Raw genomic sequence first — 17,609 nt, forward strand, 5'->3', positions numbered from 1 at the left:
CTCTCAACATTCCTGGAAGGTAGACCTTATGCCCATTTCATACAGAAATGCACAAAAAGTCTCTTGACTTATGATGTCTTCCCTCAAATTACTCCTCCCACCCCTCATTTAAAAATAAAACTGAAACCCAAAGAAGTTTGCTCAGCTTGGACATACTCATAACAAATTATCTTTTAAAATATGTGGCACCCTATTTAAAATACCCTATTAAGGTAAGTTTATTAACTGTATTATGAGATTCCTTCAGGAAAAAAATCTAAAAGAAAGTACTAAAATTACTTAAGCTTAAAAAAAAGCATAAAACCCTTCTAAGAGAATGAGAAAATTATGAAACATCCTGCACTGGGACAATATGTGAAAACTACATCTTTGTAGACACAAATGCTTGACGTTGTAGTTTGATCACATCACTTATAGATGTTTTCACTTCTATGTGATTAAGTTCAGATGCACTGCCAAATATCAAACACTAACTGAAAGTATATAACTAAGAAATCCTATCAATAGAATAATAAAATGAGAAATCGTGCACCTCAGCAGTGATAAGTTTGTAAAACTACCTGTAAGTGAACTCAAATAATTAAAAAATTTTAAATAAAATTTAATACTTAAAAATATTGTCAGCAATAGTTTTTTCCCCCATTTTCATCCACGATCGATTAAACTTAGATTTACTCAAATGCATTTCCAAATCCCAAAAACTAGGCTCAATTTTTCTGACATGAAGGAAATTGTTTCCAGAACCTCACTACTAAAATTTTGAAGCCTATATAATTTATTTCCCCTCAAACTCAAACAAACACAAACCACCAAACATCTACACTTTAAATTATTTAATCTGGACTATGTGATTGGGGTAGAAGGGGGACCTCCCTTTGCAACAGAACAGCTTCTTAGACAGTATTCAGTAATGTCATCCTCTGCTTGGAACCATTTAGGAGTAGGTTCTTATCAGTGAGCCCACATCATTTGACCTGTGTTTAAGATTTTTCACTCCATGTTTGATTCCTTATTTGGCCTTATCCTCCTTTCAGCAAACACATATTTTGAAATACCAGGATCTATCTTTTTCATTAAGCCTTTGCTCTGTCTTAATTGTTCTTTCCATTCTCTGAATTTCTACAGTATATATACCTATACCCCAAATTCAGATATCATATCATCTTATATTATTCTGTCTTTTTCATGTGCTTGTCATGTGCATCCACTTCACAGAATCATAAGCTGCTATTGGAACCATAAGGTCTGTCAGTCGGTTTACAGTACTGTACAGTGCTTGTTGTAGATAGTTAATAAGCACTCACTAAAAGATCCTTATAAGATATGGCGAAGATTAGTAAGGGTATCAGTAATGTATTTTCAGTTATTATATACCATTTAAACACAACCTATGCCAAAAACATACTCTTTGGATAGGTACATAACGAACTAAGGAAAATTATTCCCAAATTATTCAATCTGAGCATAAGAAAAATTGGGAAAAGTTGTACATAAATCAGGGTAATAAGACATAGCACTACAGGCACAGTTAACTGACCACAATATAAAGATCAAAAAATTGTGTGAAACTTATTAAAGTTGTGGAAGCTGGCTACAGGGGACTAATTCTGAAACACATACTACAGCTCATGACTGTCATGACATTTTCTTTTAGGATTAATTACAGTGAGCAAGTTCATTACAAGAAAAAAAAGATTTCCTTTTTCACCTACAACTGTTTGCTTCTCGATCGTTGAGGGGCATCCTACTTACATTATTCAGAGTATTAAAAGAGGCCAGAAAAATTTTCTTTTATGACTGGTACATATACGGAAGAAAGGAATAAATACTCATTGAATTTGGTTCAGAAGCTTATTATAAACTTTTTTCAAGTAATTTTTAACTTGCTTAAGGCATACACTAGTAATTCACCTCTATTACAGTGAATAATGTCTTGTACAAGTTAGCAAAAACTGTTAAATATATGTTCTGAAAGCAGACACTAGATTTAAATCTAGACTCTATTTTCTAGATGTGTTACTTCGGGCAAGTTTCTGGACTTCTCTGTGGTCATTTTCCTCAACCACAAATTCAGAATAATAATAATGTTGTCACTATTGTTCTTGGCACATGACAAACGCTCAATAACTATTTGTTTTTATTAGAAATATCTGTACTTAAAAGATTTCCTCAGTAATATAAAACAACTTACCAAATTTAACATACTCATTCAAAAAAATATTTATTGAACACCTACTGTACGTCACACACTGTACTTGGAGTAAGTAATGTAGCAGTAAACAAAACGAAGTCCCCCGCCCTCAACGAGCTTATATCCCAGAGGCAGCAGTCGGAACAGATTATAGGATTAAAATTTTTATTTGGCTTCATGAGAAATGAGCCACACTTCAGAAACCCATTCAGTACCAAACTTATAACTATAAACCAAACATATCAAACTAAGGATATTATTTTTAACCATTATGGTTTAACTTCAAGTAAAAAGTTTTAATCATACAATCTTAAGTCACTTTTAAAAATTACAAGTGATGAATATGCACTGTTCTTTAATGATTTGCTAAAACTGCTAAAACTGCATAGAAACAAATAGCAAGAAAAATAAGAAATTGAATTTTAAATATATGTCTTCTTTCTATTATAAAAATAAAAGCTACCTAAGGGAATTCCCTGGCAGGCTAGTGATTAGGACTCCATGCTTTCACTGAGAGGGTCCCATTCAAGCCCTGGTCGGGGAACTAAGATTGCATAAGTCATGTGGCATGGCCAAAAAAAAAACCCTATCTGGACGAGAATTTTTTTGAGTGAAACATTTTTAAATGCATACATACACGTTTATCACATAATGGTGAGTTTGTGTGGAAGTTATAAAAAAATTATTTATATTAGAATTAGGTAGAACTTATTCTCCTAAGAATTTCTAAACTAAATACAATTCATAAGTCAAGAGAAGACACTCCAAAATAATTGGCTAACTAGACTTCTCTTAAGTACAAAACACTCTTGGCTATTGTTGCACATTAACAAAATCACTCATATTTACTATAGTCATAGTCATGAGGAGCTATCAATACATGGGAATGCATTATGTTATTTTACCTGTATGAAATTACCTGGCTAAAGGGCTCTGGTAAGCCAAAAGAATTTCTTGCCAGTTTGGGAGAGTGTACTGAAAAACTGGAAAGCACAATGCAATGTGCTTTCCTTATATATACTGCTCATCCATTATCAGAGATTATGAATTGGATATCACATTTTAGAGGATTCTTTTTCTTGATTTTGTTCAGTTTCTTTAAGGATAGACTGTCAACTTCAAATTGCCCTCACAAAATATATCTTTTTATATTTTAGAAGAAATATTTTAGATGAGCAGCATCTTTAAAATCTTGAGAAAATACAAAACAAGCTGAATAAAAATTAGCAGATGGAAATGCAATATGTCCTTCCAAAGACTTTATTCCTTACCTATGTCTTTTGAAAGAGTTATTTCTGTAATATGCTTTACAATATTAAAGGCATTTGTGATTTGGTGAACACAACATAAGGCACATATTACAGATATTTTTATAAGTTCTCCTATACATTGCTTAACATGTCTATTGAGGTGAATATACATTGAAAATGATGATTTATGGATTAAGACACAGCTCTTATATACTTGTAAATAATCTACTTTGACATTTTCTTTACTCCTTCAAACACTATATTCCTTTCACTTCTTTCTACATGTTATAAATTGTTATAAATTACTTTTTTAATTATACAATAATGACAGTGTTTCAAGACTTTATTTTATGTCAAGTGCTATGCTAAGTGTTTCACATAAATATAATCCTCACAAGAACCCTGTAAGATAAATACCATACTATTTTATAGATGGGAAAGTTTGGAGATACTGTCCCAATCCCCAAGATCACTATTTCTTAGTGGTGGACCTAAGATTTCAATCCAGTTCCGATCTCTGAACCACACTTCTTCCCAGATCCAGTAAACATCACATGGAGGTGTCTAAATATAAAAGTGTGTATAGGACTTCCCTGGTGGCGCAGTGGTTAAGAATCCGCCAGCCAATGCAAGAGACATGGGTTCGAGCCCTGGTCCGGGAAGATCCCACATGCCGCAGAGCAACTAAGCCTGTGTGCCACAACTACTGAGCCTGCAAGCCACAACTACTGAGCCCGCCTGCCACAACTACTGAAGCCCACGGGACTAGAGCCCATGCTCTGCAACAAGAGAAGCCACCACAATGAGAAGGCTGTGCACCACAATGAAGAGTAGCTCCCGCTCACCACAACTAGAGAAAGCCTGCATGCAGCAACAAAGACCCAAAGCAGCCAAAAAAAATTTAATAAAAAAAGTGTGGACAGCTAGCAAATTACTATAAAAATATATAGATGGGACTTTCCTGGTGGCACAGTCGTTAAGAATCCACCTGCCCCATTGCATCATCATGCCAGCCTTGGCCGCCAGAGGCTCGCCCCGCATTCTGTACCCCTCCCTCCCCGCAGCTTCAATGAGCCACAGCCCCCTAATTAGCTGATCCTTTAACCCCGTCCTGTCTGAGCGAAGAACAGACACCCTCAGGCGACCTACAGACAGAGGCAGGGCCAAAACCAAAGCTGAACCCCAGGAGCTGTGCGAACTAAGAAGAGAAAGAGAAATTTCTCCCAGCACCCTCAGGAGCAGCGGATTAAATCTCCACAATCAACTTGATGTACCCTGCATCTGTGGAATACATCAATAGACAACGAATCATCCATAATTGAGGAGGTGGACTTTGGGAAAAAGATATATATATATTTTTTCCTTATTCTCTTTCTGTGAGTGTGTATGTGTATGCTTCTTTGTGTGATTTTTGTCTGTATAGCTTTGCTTTTACCATTTGTCCTAGGGTTCTGTCTGTCCATTTTTAAAAATTACTTTTAAATTCTTTTATTTTTAATAATTCTTTTTTATTTTAATAACTTTATTTTATTTATTTTCTTTCTTTTTTCTCCCTTTTCTTCGGAGCCATGTGACTGACAGGGTCTTGGTGCTCCAGCCGGGTGTCAGGCCTGTGTCTCTGAGGTGGAAGGCCAAGTTCAGGACATTGGTCCACCAGAGACCTCCTGGATCCACGTAATATCAAACGGCCAAAGCTCTCCCAGAGATCTCCATCTCAATGCTAAGACCAAGCTGCACTCAACGACAGCAAGCTACAGTGCTGGACACCCTATGCCAAACAACTAGCAAGACAGGAACACAACCCCATCCATTAGCACAGAGGCTGCCTAAAATCATAATAAGGCCACAGACACCCCAAAACACACCACCAAACATAGACCTGCCCACCAGAAAGACAAGATCCAGCCTCATCCACCAGAACACAGGCACTAGTCCCCTCCACCAGGAAGCCTATACAACCCACTGAACCAACCTTAGCCACTGGGGATAGAAACCAAAAACAACGGGAAGTATGAACCTGCAGCCTGTGAAAAGGAGACACCAAACACAGTAAGTTAAGCAAAATGAGAAGACAGAAAATCACACAGCAGATGAAGGAGCAAGGTAAAAACTCACCAGACCTGACAAATGAAGAGAAAATAGGCAGTCTACCTGAAAAAGAATTCAGAATAATGATAGTAAAGATGATCCAAAATATTGGAAATAGAATAGAGAAAATACAAGAAACATTTAACAAGAACCTAGAAGAACTAAAGATGAAACAAACAACGATGAACAACACAATAAATGAAATTAAAAATTCTCTAGAAGGGATCAATAGCAGAATAACTGAGGCAGAAGAACGGATAAGTGACCTGGAAGATAAAATAGTAGAAATAACTACTGCAGAGCAGAATAAAGAAAAAAGAATGAAAAGAACTGAGGACAGTCTCAGAGACCTCTGGGACAACATTAAACGCACCAACATTTGAATTATAGGGATCCCAGAAGAAGAAGAGAAAAAGAAACGGACTGAGAAAATATTTGAAGAGATTATAGTTGAAAACTTCCCTAGTATGGGAAAGGAAATAGTCAATAAAGTCCAGGAAGCGCAGAGAGTCCCATACAGCATAAATCCAAGGAGAAGCATGCCAAGGCACATATTAATCAAACTATCAAACTAAAAAATTAAATACTAAGAAAAAATATTAAAAGCAGCAAGGGAAAAGCAAAAAATAACATACAAGGGAATCCCCATAAGGTTAACAGCTGATCTTTCAGCAGAAACTCTGCAAGCCAGAAGGGAATGGCAGGACATATTTAAAGGGATGAAAGTAGAAAACTACAACCAAGATTACTCTACCCAGCAAGGATCTCATTCAGATTTGATGGAGAAATTAAAACTTTTAAAGACAAGCAAAAGCTAAGAGAATTCAGCACCACCAAACCAGCTTTACAACAAATGTCAAAGGAACTTCTCTAGGCAAGAAACACAAGAGAAGGAAAAGACCTACGATAACAAACCCAAAACAATTAAGAAAATGGTAATAAGAACACACATATCAATAACTACCTTAAATGTAAATGGATTAAATACTCCAACCAAAAGACACAGACTGGCTGAATGGATACAAAAACAAGACCCGTATATATGCTATCTACAAGAGACCCACTTCAGACCTAGTGATACATACAGACTGAAAGTGAGGGGATGCAAAAAGATATTCCATGCAAATGGAAATCAAAAGAAAGCTGCAGTAGCAATTCTCATATCAGACAAAACAGACTTTAAAATAAAGACTATTAGAAGAGACAAAGAAGGACACTACATAATGATCAAGGGATCGATCCAAGAAGAAGATATAACAACTGTAAATATTTATGCACCCAACATAGGAGCACCTCAATACATAAGGCAAATGCTAACAGCCATAGAAGGGGAAATCAACAGTAACACAATCATAGTAGGGGACTTTAACACCCCACCTTCACCAATGGACAGATCATCCAAAATGAAAATAAATAAGGACACACAAGGTTTAAATGATACATTAAACAAGACAGACTTATTTGATGTGTATAGGACATACCATCCAAAAACAAGAGAATACACTTTCTTCTCAAGTGCTCGTGGAACATTCTCAAGGATAGACCATATCCTGGGTCACAAATCAAGCCTTGGTAAATTTCAGAAAACTACAATAGTATCAATTATCTTTTCTGACCACAATGCTATGAGATTAAATATCAATTACAGGAAAATATCTTTAAAAAATACAAATATATGGAGGCTAAACAATACACTACTTAATAACCAAGGGATCACTGAGGAAATCAAAAAATACCTAGAAATAAATGATAACGAGAACACAACGACCCAAAATCTATAGGATGCAGCAAATGCAGTACTAAGAGGGAAGTTTATATCAATACATCCTTCCTCAAGAAACAAGAAACATCTCAAATAACCTTACCCCTAAAGCAATTAGAGAAAGAAAAAGTAAAAAAACCCAAAGTTAGCAGAAGGAAAGAAATCATAAAGATCAGATCAGAAATAAAAATGAAAAATAAATGAAAGAAGCAATAGCAAAGATCAACAAAGCTAAAAGCCGGTTCTTTGAGAAGATAAACAAAATTGATAAACCATTAGCCAGAGTCATCAAGAAAAACAGGAAAAAGACTCAAGTCAATAGAATTAGAAATGTAAAAGGAGAAGTAACAACTGACACTGCAGAAATACAAAGGATCATGAGAGATTACTACAAGCAACTATGCCAATAAAATGGACAACCTGGAAGAAATGCACAAATTCTTACAAAAGCACAACCTTCCAAGACTGAACCAGGAAGAAATAGAAAATATAAACAGACCAATCACAAGCACTGAAACTGAGACTCTGATTAAAAATCTTGCAACTAACAAAAGCCCAGGACCAGATGGCTTCACAGGCAAATTATATCAAACATTCAGAGAAGAGCTATCATGTATCGCTTTCAAACTCTTCCAAAATATAACAGAGGGAGGAACACTCCCAAACTCATTCTGTGAGGTCACCATCATCCTGATACCAAAACCAGACAAAGATGTCACAGAGAAAGAAAACTACAGGCCAATATCACTGATGAACATAGATGCAAAAAATCTCAATAAAATACTGAGAAAGAGAATCCAGCAGCACATTAAAAGGATCATACACCACGATCAAGTGGGGTTTATCCCAGGAATGCAAGGATTCTTCAATATACGCAAATCAATGTGATACACCATATTAACAAATTGAAGGAGAAAAACCATATGATCATCTCAATAGCTGCAGAAAAAGCTTGTAACAAAATTCAACACCCATTTATGATAAAAACCCTCCAGAAAGTAGGCATAGAGGGAACTTTCCTCAACATATTAAAGGCCATATAAGATAAACTCACGCCAACATCATTCTCAATGGTGAAAAACTGAAACCATTTCCACTAAGATCAGGAACAAGACAAGGTTATCCACTCTCACCACTATTATACAACGTAGTTTTGGAAGTTTTAGGCACAGCAATCAGAGAAGAAAAGGAAATAAAAGGAATCCCAAGCAGAAAAGAAAAAGTAAGTCTGTCACTGTTTGCAGATGACATGATACTATACATAGAGAATCCTAAAGATGCTACCAGAAAACTACTGGAGCTAATCAGTGAATTTGGGAAAGTAGCAGGATACAAAATTAATGCACAGAAATCTCTTGCATTCCTGTACTCTAATGATGAAAAATCTGAAAGAGATATCAAGGAAACACTCCCATTTACCACTGCAACAAAAAGAATAAGATACCTAGGAATAAACTGACCTAGGGAGACAAAAGACCTGTATGCAGAAAACTATAAGACACTGATGAAAGAAATTAATGATGATACAAACAGATGGAGAGATATACCATGTTCTTGGATTGAAAGAATCAACATTGTGAAAATGACTATACTACCCAAAGCAATCTACAGATTCAATGCAATCCCTATCAAACTACCACTGGTATTTTTCACAGAACTAGAACAGAAAATTTCATAATTTGTATGGAAACACAAAAGACTCCGAATAGTCAAAGCAATCTTGAGAAAGAAAAACGGAGCTGGAGGAATCAGACTCCTTGACTTCAGACTATACTACAAAGCTACAGTAATCAAGACAGTATGGTACTGGCACATAAACAGAAATATAGATCAATGGAACAGGACAGAAAGCCCAGAGATAAACTCACACACATATAGTCACCTTATTTTTGATAAAGGAGGCAAGAACATATAATGCAGAAAAAGCGTCTTCAATAAGTGGTGCTGGGAAAACTGGACAGCTACATGTAAAAGAATGAAATAAGAACACTCCCTAGTACCATACACAATAGTAAACTCAAAATGGATTAAAGACTAAATGTAAGGCCAGACACTAACAAACTCTTAGAGGAAAACATAGGCAGAACACTCTATGACATAAATCACAGCAAGATCCTTTCGGACCCACCTCCTAGAGAAATGGAAATAAAACCAAAAATAAACAAATGGAACCTAATGAAACTTAAAAACTTTTGCACAGCAAAGGAAACCATAAACAAGACCAAAAGACAACTCTCAGAATGGGAGAAAATATTTGGAAATGAAGCAACTGACAAAGGATTAATCTCCAAAATTTACAAGCAGCTCATGCAGTTCAATGTCAAAAAAACAACCAACCCAATCCAAAAATGGGCAGAAGAGCCAAACAGACATTTCTCCAAAGCAGATGTACAGATTGCCAACAAACATATGAAAGAATGCTCAATATCGCTAATCATTAGAGAAATGCAAATCAAAACTACAATGAGGTATCACCTCACACCAGTCAGAATGGCCATCATCAAAAAATCTAGAAACAATAAATGCTGGAGAGGGTGTGGAGAAAAGGGAACCATCCTGCACTGTTGGTGGGAATGTAAATTGATACAGCCACTATGGAGAACAGTATGTAGGTTCCTCAAAAAACTAAAAATAGAACTACCATAGGACCCAGCAATCCCACTACTGGGCATATACCCTGAGAAAACCATAATTCAAAAAGAGTCATGTACCACAATGTTCACTGCAGCTCTGTTTACAACAGCCAGGACATGGAAGTAACCTAAGTGTCCATCGACAGATGAATGGATAAAGAAGATATGGCACATATATACAATGGAATATTACTCAGCCATAAAAAGAAACAAAATTGAGTTTTTTGTAGTGAGGTGGATGGACCTAAAGTCTGTCATACAGAGTGAAGTCAGTCAGAAAGAGAAAAACAAATACCGTATGCTAACACATATATATGGAATCTAAGAAAAAAAAGGTAATGAAGAACCCAGAGGCAGGACAGGAATAAAGACGCAGACGTTGAGGATGGACTTGAGGACACGGGGAGAGGGAAGGGTAAGCTGGGACAAAGTGAGAGAGTGGCATGGACTTACAAATACTACCAAATGTAAAACAGATAGCTAGTGGGAAGCAGCTGCATAGCACAGGGAGATCAGCTGGGCACTTTGTGACCACCTAGAGGGGTGGTATAGGGAGGGTGGGAAGGAGACGCAAGAGGGAGGAGATATGGGGATATATGTATAGGTGATTCACTTTGTTATAAAGCAGAAACTAACACACCATTGTAAAGCAATTATACTCCAATAAAGATGTTAAAAAAAAAAATTAGTAGAGGGCTTCCCTGGTGGCGCAGTGGTAGAGAGTCCTCCTGCCGATGCAGGGGACACGGGTTCGTGCCCAGTCTGGGAGGATCCCACATGCTGCGGAGTGGCTGGGCCTGTGAGCCATGGCCGCTGAGCCTGCGCATCCGGAGCCTGTGCTCTGCAATGGGAGAGGCCACAACAGTGAGAGGCCCGCGTACCGCAAAAAAAAAAAAAAAAAAAATTAGTAGAAAAGAAGGAAAAGAATAAAGAACACTGTCACCAGTCAGGAAAAAAAAAAAAGAATCCACCTGCCAATGCGGGCCACACGGGTTCAAGCCCTGGTCCGAGAAGATTCCACATGCTGCAGAACAACTAAGCCCCAGTGCCACAACTCCTGAGCCTGTGCTCTAGAGCCCACAAGCCACAACTACTGAGCCTGTGTGCCACAACTACTGAAGCTCGCGCGTCTAGAGCCCGTGCTCTGTAATATGAGAATCCACTGCAATGAGAAGCCCGCGCGCAGCAAAAAAGCCCCAATTCAGCAAAAAATAAATAAATAAGTATATTTAAAAATATATATATATATATGCACACATTCACATAATTAGACTAAACAATGAAAGCTCATATGCAGTGACACGTTAGAAAAAAAAAGAATAAACAGTTAAATACATTGTCCCAGAATGTTAAGTAATGTCAGCTGAGACTAAAGAGAGCTAAATCTTTATACATAAGACCCATTACAAGTACTAAAAATGTACTTTGAATCTATGAAGTAGTCTTGCTGCCCCCCAAATTGGAACTTGAATTTATCAAGTGAGTAGATAAAATTACCAAATTGCAGGAAATACAGAGGTTAGAAAAACACTTAAACAACCCTATGGGATCCAATTAGCAAAAACCAAACTGAGGAAAGTACAAAAAACTCAGTTTCTTTAACACGTAAACCTTAAGAGGGAAAAAAAGAAGACAGAGATTGAGCCTACACATTAAAAGAATCAAGAGATATACCCACCAACTCAGAAACATCAAAGAGGAATCATGAGGCAAATGAGAAACAAATGCTGACTGGGCATTTGATATTAAGTAATCATCCTTTTTAAAAGGTGTGATAATGGTATTATGGTTATGATAAAAAAAGTTGACTCTTTACTTTTTGTAGATTGATATACTTATAGATGAAATGATACAGTGTGAGGAATTTGCTTCAAAATAATACGGAGTGGGGGTGGGAGGCAGAGGCACAGATAAAGCAAGACTAGTCAGACTGTTGAAGTTAGGTCTGTGTACACAGAGGTTCATTACAACAGTCCCTCCAGTTTTGGATATATTTGAAATCTTCCATAATAAAAGCCAAAAAGTAATTTCCAACCAGACAGATCTAAATATTAAACAATAAAATTTCTTCAAAACTAAAAAAAGTTATTTAAGCTGCCTATACTCTTCCTTTTTTTCTTAAAGGAAATATTAAATAAACATTGGAAATAAGTAAGAAAATAATACAAGAGCATAGAAAAAGGTTCAACTGTGGAGTCATACTGTAAAACCTAGGAGTGAGTACTATTAAGTGGTACTTAAAATTAAAAAGGCCAAATACTTTGAGTGGATGCATAGTAAACAAATGAAAAACTACTTGAAAACAGGAAGGGCACAGGAAAATGTAAGAGGCAGCTAAGAGCTTTTTAAAAGCACCTTGGCAATGGTACTAAACAGACTAATTTGAACTACAGAAAATCACTCCTAAGAAATGCTGGCAAAGATAAAATCATCTTTCTTTGCAATTAAATTCTTAATATCTACTTGTGTCCAGTTACTAGAAGAGAGGAAGGAAGGATAATGAATTTACTGTTTCAGCAATAACAACTGGTTTAAAGAAAAGCTGATAGGGGGAAACTAGAAAGCTGAAAATCACCTTTGTTTTCAAGTTCTAAGAAGCAAACTGAACAGAGATTTACTGGTAAGATACGGAAATAGGGGGAACACATCCGAGGACTGAAGTGGAAAACCAATGATAAGTTCAAGTGCACCAATTTGCAGTGGCAAATTTCTTGAAGGCAGGTATTGTATTTTTCAAGTTCAGAAAATACAGTACTATTCCAAGAAATAATAAATGTATTATCTGTTGAAATAACTGAATGAAATATTTTCTGTAAAAGCAAAGGGTTCTCCCTCTGGAGTCAGCTAGACTAGATCAGTAGTTTCCACAATTCTATTACATTATGTGACCATTTAGAAACTAAAATCATGCAAATAACACCAAAAAAATCAACTTATGGGGAGAAAAAATGCAAGCTATGCTTAAGAGAATAACTTAAAATGAAGTATCTATAGCAGTTGCCTTAGGACCTTGGCCAGCCCTGTTTGAATCACTATCATAAAAAAAAACAGGGGCCACTGATGAAATAGATTTACTGTTAATACTACTCCCTGCATGAAAGAGAAGGATTGGCTGGGCTTGAACAGTAAGTAGCAGTTTGATTGACCACTACCAGGTTACCTTCACTGCATTTCCAAAATTTGAAGAAAAAAGACAACAGAACTGTAGCAATTTATACGACAAATTTATACGATAAACAGGATAACAATTACAATATACAAAATTGTATATTGTATACAATATACAATATATATATAGTATATGTATATATATACAATATGCAATAAATGTATATATATACAATATACAAAAACAGGATAACAAAATATAAAAGTGTTCAATTTTATTACAGCCTCAAATAAAGGGAGGCAGGTCAAAGGATGACAATGGTCAAGCTTTTCCCAGTTGGTGGGAGTGGTGCCACTTATCCTCTCCTGCCACAGCTCTCTTTAATGCAACTCGAGTACAAGTGGGAGGAAACTGGCACTCCAAGCTCTGGCTGGCCTATGGTTTTATCTGCTTTTCCTCAGTTCCACAATGTTCTGCAAAACAGAGCCATTTAATACCACCAGCAGGTGCAACAACTGTGGAAAATACCTCCCCAACCTTCCATAAAATCTCAAAAGCCAGTATTTGAAATATATCATTATACTTAAGAACTGCCACCATGCTGGATCTAACAGTAGCTCCAGAGGACACATTTTGAAAGACCACATTTTTCTTTCTGAAGTAAACCTTAATGGGTAGGGATATATGCTAAATGAAAGTCCTAATTTTCCAGAGTCATGGGTTGCACTTATTAACTGCATAAAGCATTTAAATATAACATTTATTGATTGCCACATTTAAACAAAATTCCTTTTTCAGCTGAAACTGTCTCTGGAGGATAATGACTTCCTAAAATTTATCTACTCTTATGAAATATCTGCTGTTTCTTTGCCCCCTGATAGAAATTCATGCCTCCAATATGCCAGTTGGCATATTGGCATATTGTTGGCAAAAGTCTTACTCTAGCCCAATCCCATCAATTTAAAGATAAGGAATCCAAGGTCTAGAGAGTCATATGAGTCTGCCTCAGATCAGACATACGGCTAATTTAAAAGGCAGTATCAGAATCTGAACCCAGGTCTCCTAAACCTCTAGCCAGTGCTCTATCATATAAAGCCTCATTTCTATTCAACAAAGCTCTCAGAGCAGTCCTTAGTCACTTCATTGTTTCCTCATTTGCAAGTTTCCTCATCACCTTATCCCCTTGATAATCAGAACAGCGGTTCTATGGATCTGCTTCACCTTCATTATGGCAATTTAAGGTGAAGAGTCTAAATGCACACAGTACCACAGGTACTGGTTCTGTAAAATGCTTTCATTTGGGGGGAACAATTTCTTCTCTCCTGCCAGTGAAAGATGAAAATTAAATTCTGAGTATTCATCAGTAAAATAACCTCATGTTGTAATCCTAATATCATGTGTCAGACACCCACGAAATCTTTAAAAAGTCCTTGGTGGCAACGTTCTTACATGTTCTTGAATAACTTGGTTCAAGTCTCCATTCTAAATTGGGTAGTAAAAAGGAAGAGAGAAGTTATTTTTCAACAGCAGCTCTTCCATTAGATTGACTTGCTAACTATTTATGTGACAAATTTAACCTGAAGCACTTGAAAATTAGTAACAAAGGTGTTAAAAACAATATGAAATGAACAATTAAAGCAGAAATATTGCCTTGATTTGTCTCCTGAAAAATGTACAGTCTCTTCAAATTTTTGAGTACTACAGATTTAGTCCCCTAAGATAAGAACGTGTTTTTTTAGTGGTTTTTCTTCCACTGTCCTCTGGCTAAGAAATAAAGAGATAGTTTTGTAGAGGCTTTTGGATTTTTAAAGACTATTTAAGCTGGTATCCTAGACTTACACCAAATATTAAAAAACCAACGAACCTGGATCTGAAAAAATAAGCAACATGATTTTATTTTATCTTTGGAAAGCAAAGGTTATATAAATAGCAAAACAAACCTAAAATAAAGGACTGAGAACTTAACGGTCAAATAAATAGTTGATAAAGCAAAATCACCAAATCACTTTCCAAACGTGGAGCTTCTCTCTTAATGAAGTTTAATCTTACTCTTGATGCAGAACATCTGCTATAGTTATCAAAAGCATACTGATCTAAACCTACTGTATTAAGGGCTTTATATGCTATCTAAGTCCTTAGCCCTTAATTCTCACAACAACACTCTAAGTATCTATCATTATTTTCATACTGCACCTGAGAAAACTGGGGCACTTCAAGGTTAAGTAATCTGCCAAGGTTACAGAGCTTGAATCCAGCTCTGCAGGTTCACAAACCTGTGCTCCTTAGGCACTCTACTGCCTTCTTGGTAGCACAGAAAACTTGAAAATATGGTCAGACTCTAAATTCTATCTGACGTATTACCCAAGCCACTGTGAATTTTTTTCTTATTGAAGTATAGTTGATTTATAATATTAGCTTCGGGTGTACAACAGCAATTAGATATTTTCATATATTATACTCTGCTGAAAGTTACTATAAAATATTGGCTATATTCCCTGTGCTGTACATTACATCCTTGGATCTAATTTATTTTATACCTAGTAGTTTGTATCTCAATGAATTATTTTTTAATAATTCATGAATTATTAATTATTAATGAATTATTTTTTCTGGGGTCAAGAAAGCCTCAAGAATTTGCCATCTACACTTCCTGATTTTAGGTTGGGTGAGTGGCACAAATGAAATGTTTTTGTCACCACACGTTGCATCGTCACTAAAACCCGAGAGGAAGGGGAAAATTCTTAAACTTTATTTCCTGCTGGCCTAGCAGACCTTACTTAACCACTGTTATATCTATCTGATACACTCAATTAAGTGTAAGATACTAAAGTTACGACTTAAATCTTAAAGAAAATCAACTATATATTAGTCATTTTACCTGTCAGGGAAGTTAAAAGTAGATCAACAGGATATAAACCTGGGTTGTTTCCTTCTTTAGGGGAAATTTCTTGTTAATTCAATGACTTCTTAATTAAACCAAATGGAACAAGTGGCCCTCCAAAAATGAAGTGTAGTGGAAAAGGAAACAGAGGAAAAGAATCACAGTAAGCTATGTGGTGATCTACTCTCACTGATGTTAGAAAAGCGAAGGATGAGTCTCCTCTTGAGCAACTTCACTCTGACCACAGTGGCCACTTGTTACACCTACCACCCACTCCAACACTTCAGGTTCATTAGGAATTAAAAGAAACCCAGCAAGGTAAAGAACACCTCCCGACCAGGCCTAAGGTCTCTGCACCACACTCTGAGGTGCACAGAGAGCCAGTGAAGTGAGTCCTCCACCCACAAGCTTTCGCTGCTGCCCAGGTGTCAAAGCCCAAAGCCTGGGGCCAAGACAGCTCTCCGGCCAGGGCACTGACCCATCTCTAGACAACCCCGCCCCCTCCCCGACCAAAGTGTGCCTAGAAGGGTGGGGGTAGGGGCAGGGTGAGGACGGCCTGCATAGGAGAGAAGGGGGCTAAGAGGATGTTTCGAACGAGGAAGGGTCCCTTCCCAGACTGGCGGTTCGGGACGCGGCCCGGGGCCGAGGAGACAGCCGGACGCCGCCATGATGGGGCCGGCCGAGACGGGGGGCGTGACGCGGGAGGCCCCGCGCGCAGACCCGGCTCCCCTTTCCCCCCGCCCCTCCCCCGCGTGGGCCTCGGCCACAACTGACCCCAGATACTCACGCTTTGTCCACCAGCTCCCGCACCTTCCACATGTTCAACATCGTGCCCCGAGCGGGCTGAGCCGCCACCTCCCTTTCCTGTTCCCCACGGACCCCAGAACCCTTCCGCGCCGGGACAGATCCAGGCCGGGGTCGCCGCCGCCTCAAACTCCCCCAGTCAGCGCCTTATCGTGCCACAGCCGCGGCGCCGCCAGTGACACGTCGAGACGCGGGGACAGAGGCTCTGCGTGGAGCGGAAGTGCCCGACTTTCCTCCCGCTGCGCGCGGGGCACGCTGGGACTTGTAGTTCTTTCACCGCGCCAAGCGGGCCAGTCAAGCTGAGAGAGTTCCTGAGGTAAGATTAGTAGGGCTCCTCTTAAACTCTCGGGGTTCTCCGCACCCCTCCCCAGCCCCCGACCCACAGAACCGGAAACTTTAGGGGTGAGGTCGGCAGTCTGTGCCTTAACAAATCCTCCATGCTCACATTTCAGAACCACCGGTATAGAATCTCGTCACACAAACTTGTTTTTCCAATATAAAGCATTATTATGTTATTAATAATGATTACATATAAGGAAGTGTGATTGGTATATGTATTCCTCATTGACAGAAGCAACGCTGAATTTGGTTCCAAATGTCCAAATATACTTCCTTCCCAGGGCTTTAGTTTACATCCTTGTAAATTGAAGAGATTGTATTTTAAAACCTATCCCACTCTAATTCTGTGTTACGGGGCTCTTATATTTAGACAGCTATTTGATATCCTTGTTAAATACTGTATTATAAAGCTCGGAAATTCAGTTCATACTCCCTGGGAAACTGTATAAAAACAGCAGTACAACACTATGACAGGCCCAAGAACTTGGCAGGTGTATATTCTTAAAGCGTAAGTATACATCCACACTGCATTCATTGTTTTATTTAAATGGT

The 17,609-nt window shown here is 37.7% G+C and overlaps 1 protein-coding gene across 4 annotated transcripts in view; it reads right to left on the reverse strand.

The window, feature by feature from the left end:
* The window catches only part of CLINT1 (clathrin interactor 1), a 65,891-nt gene extending 48,968 nt beyond the window's left edge, over window positions 1–16,923 (reverse strand). For 3 of the 4 annotated variants that reach the window (XM_019924834.3, XM_019924832.3, XM_019924831.3), the window contains exon 1: window positions 16,702–16,922. In XM_019924834.3, coding sequence (XP_019780393.1) covers window positions 16,702–16,742 — 41 coding nt within the window. In that variant the 5' untranslated portion in view covers window positions 16,743–16,922. Of the gene's footprint in view, window positions 1–16,701 lie in introns of all 4 variants that reach the window. The other variant, XM_019924833.3, reaches the window with a different exon arrangement.
* Window positions 16,924–17,609: the final 686 nt, after the last annotated feature.

The sequence above is a fragment of the Tursiops truncatus genome, chromosome 3, assembly GCF_011762595.2.
Source record: "Tursiops truncatus isolate mTurTru1 chromosome 3, mTurTru1.mat.Y, whole genome shotgun sequence".
Classification (NCBI taxonomy): domain Eukaryota; kingdom Metazoa; phylum Chordata; class Mammalia; order Artiodactyla; family Delphinidae; genus Tursiops; species Tursiops truncatus.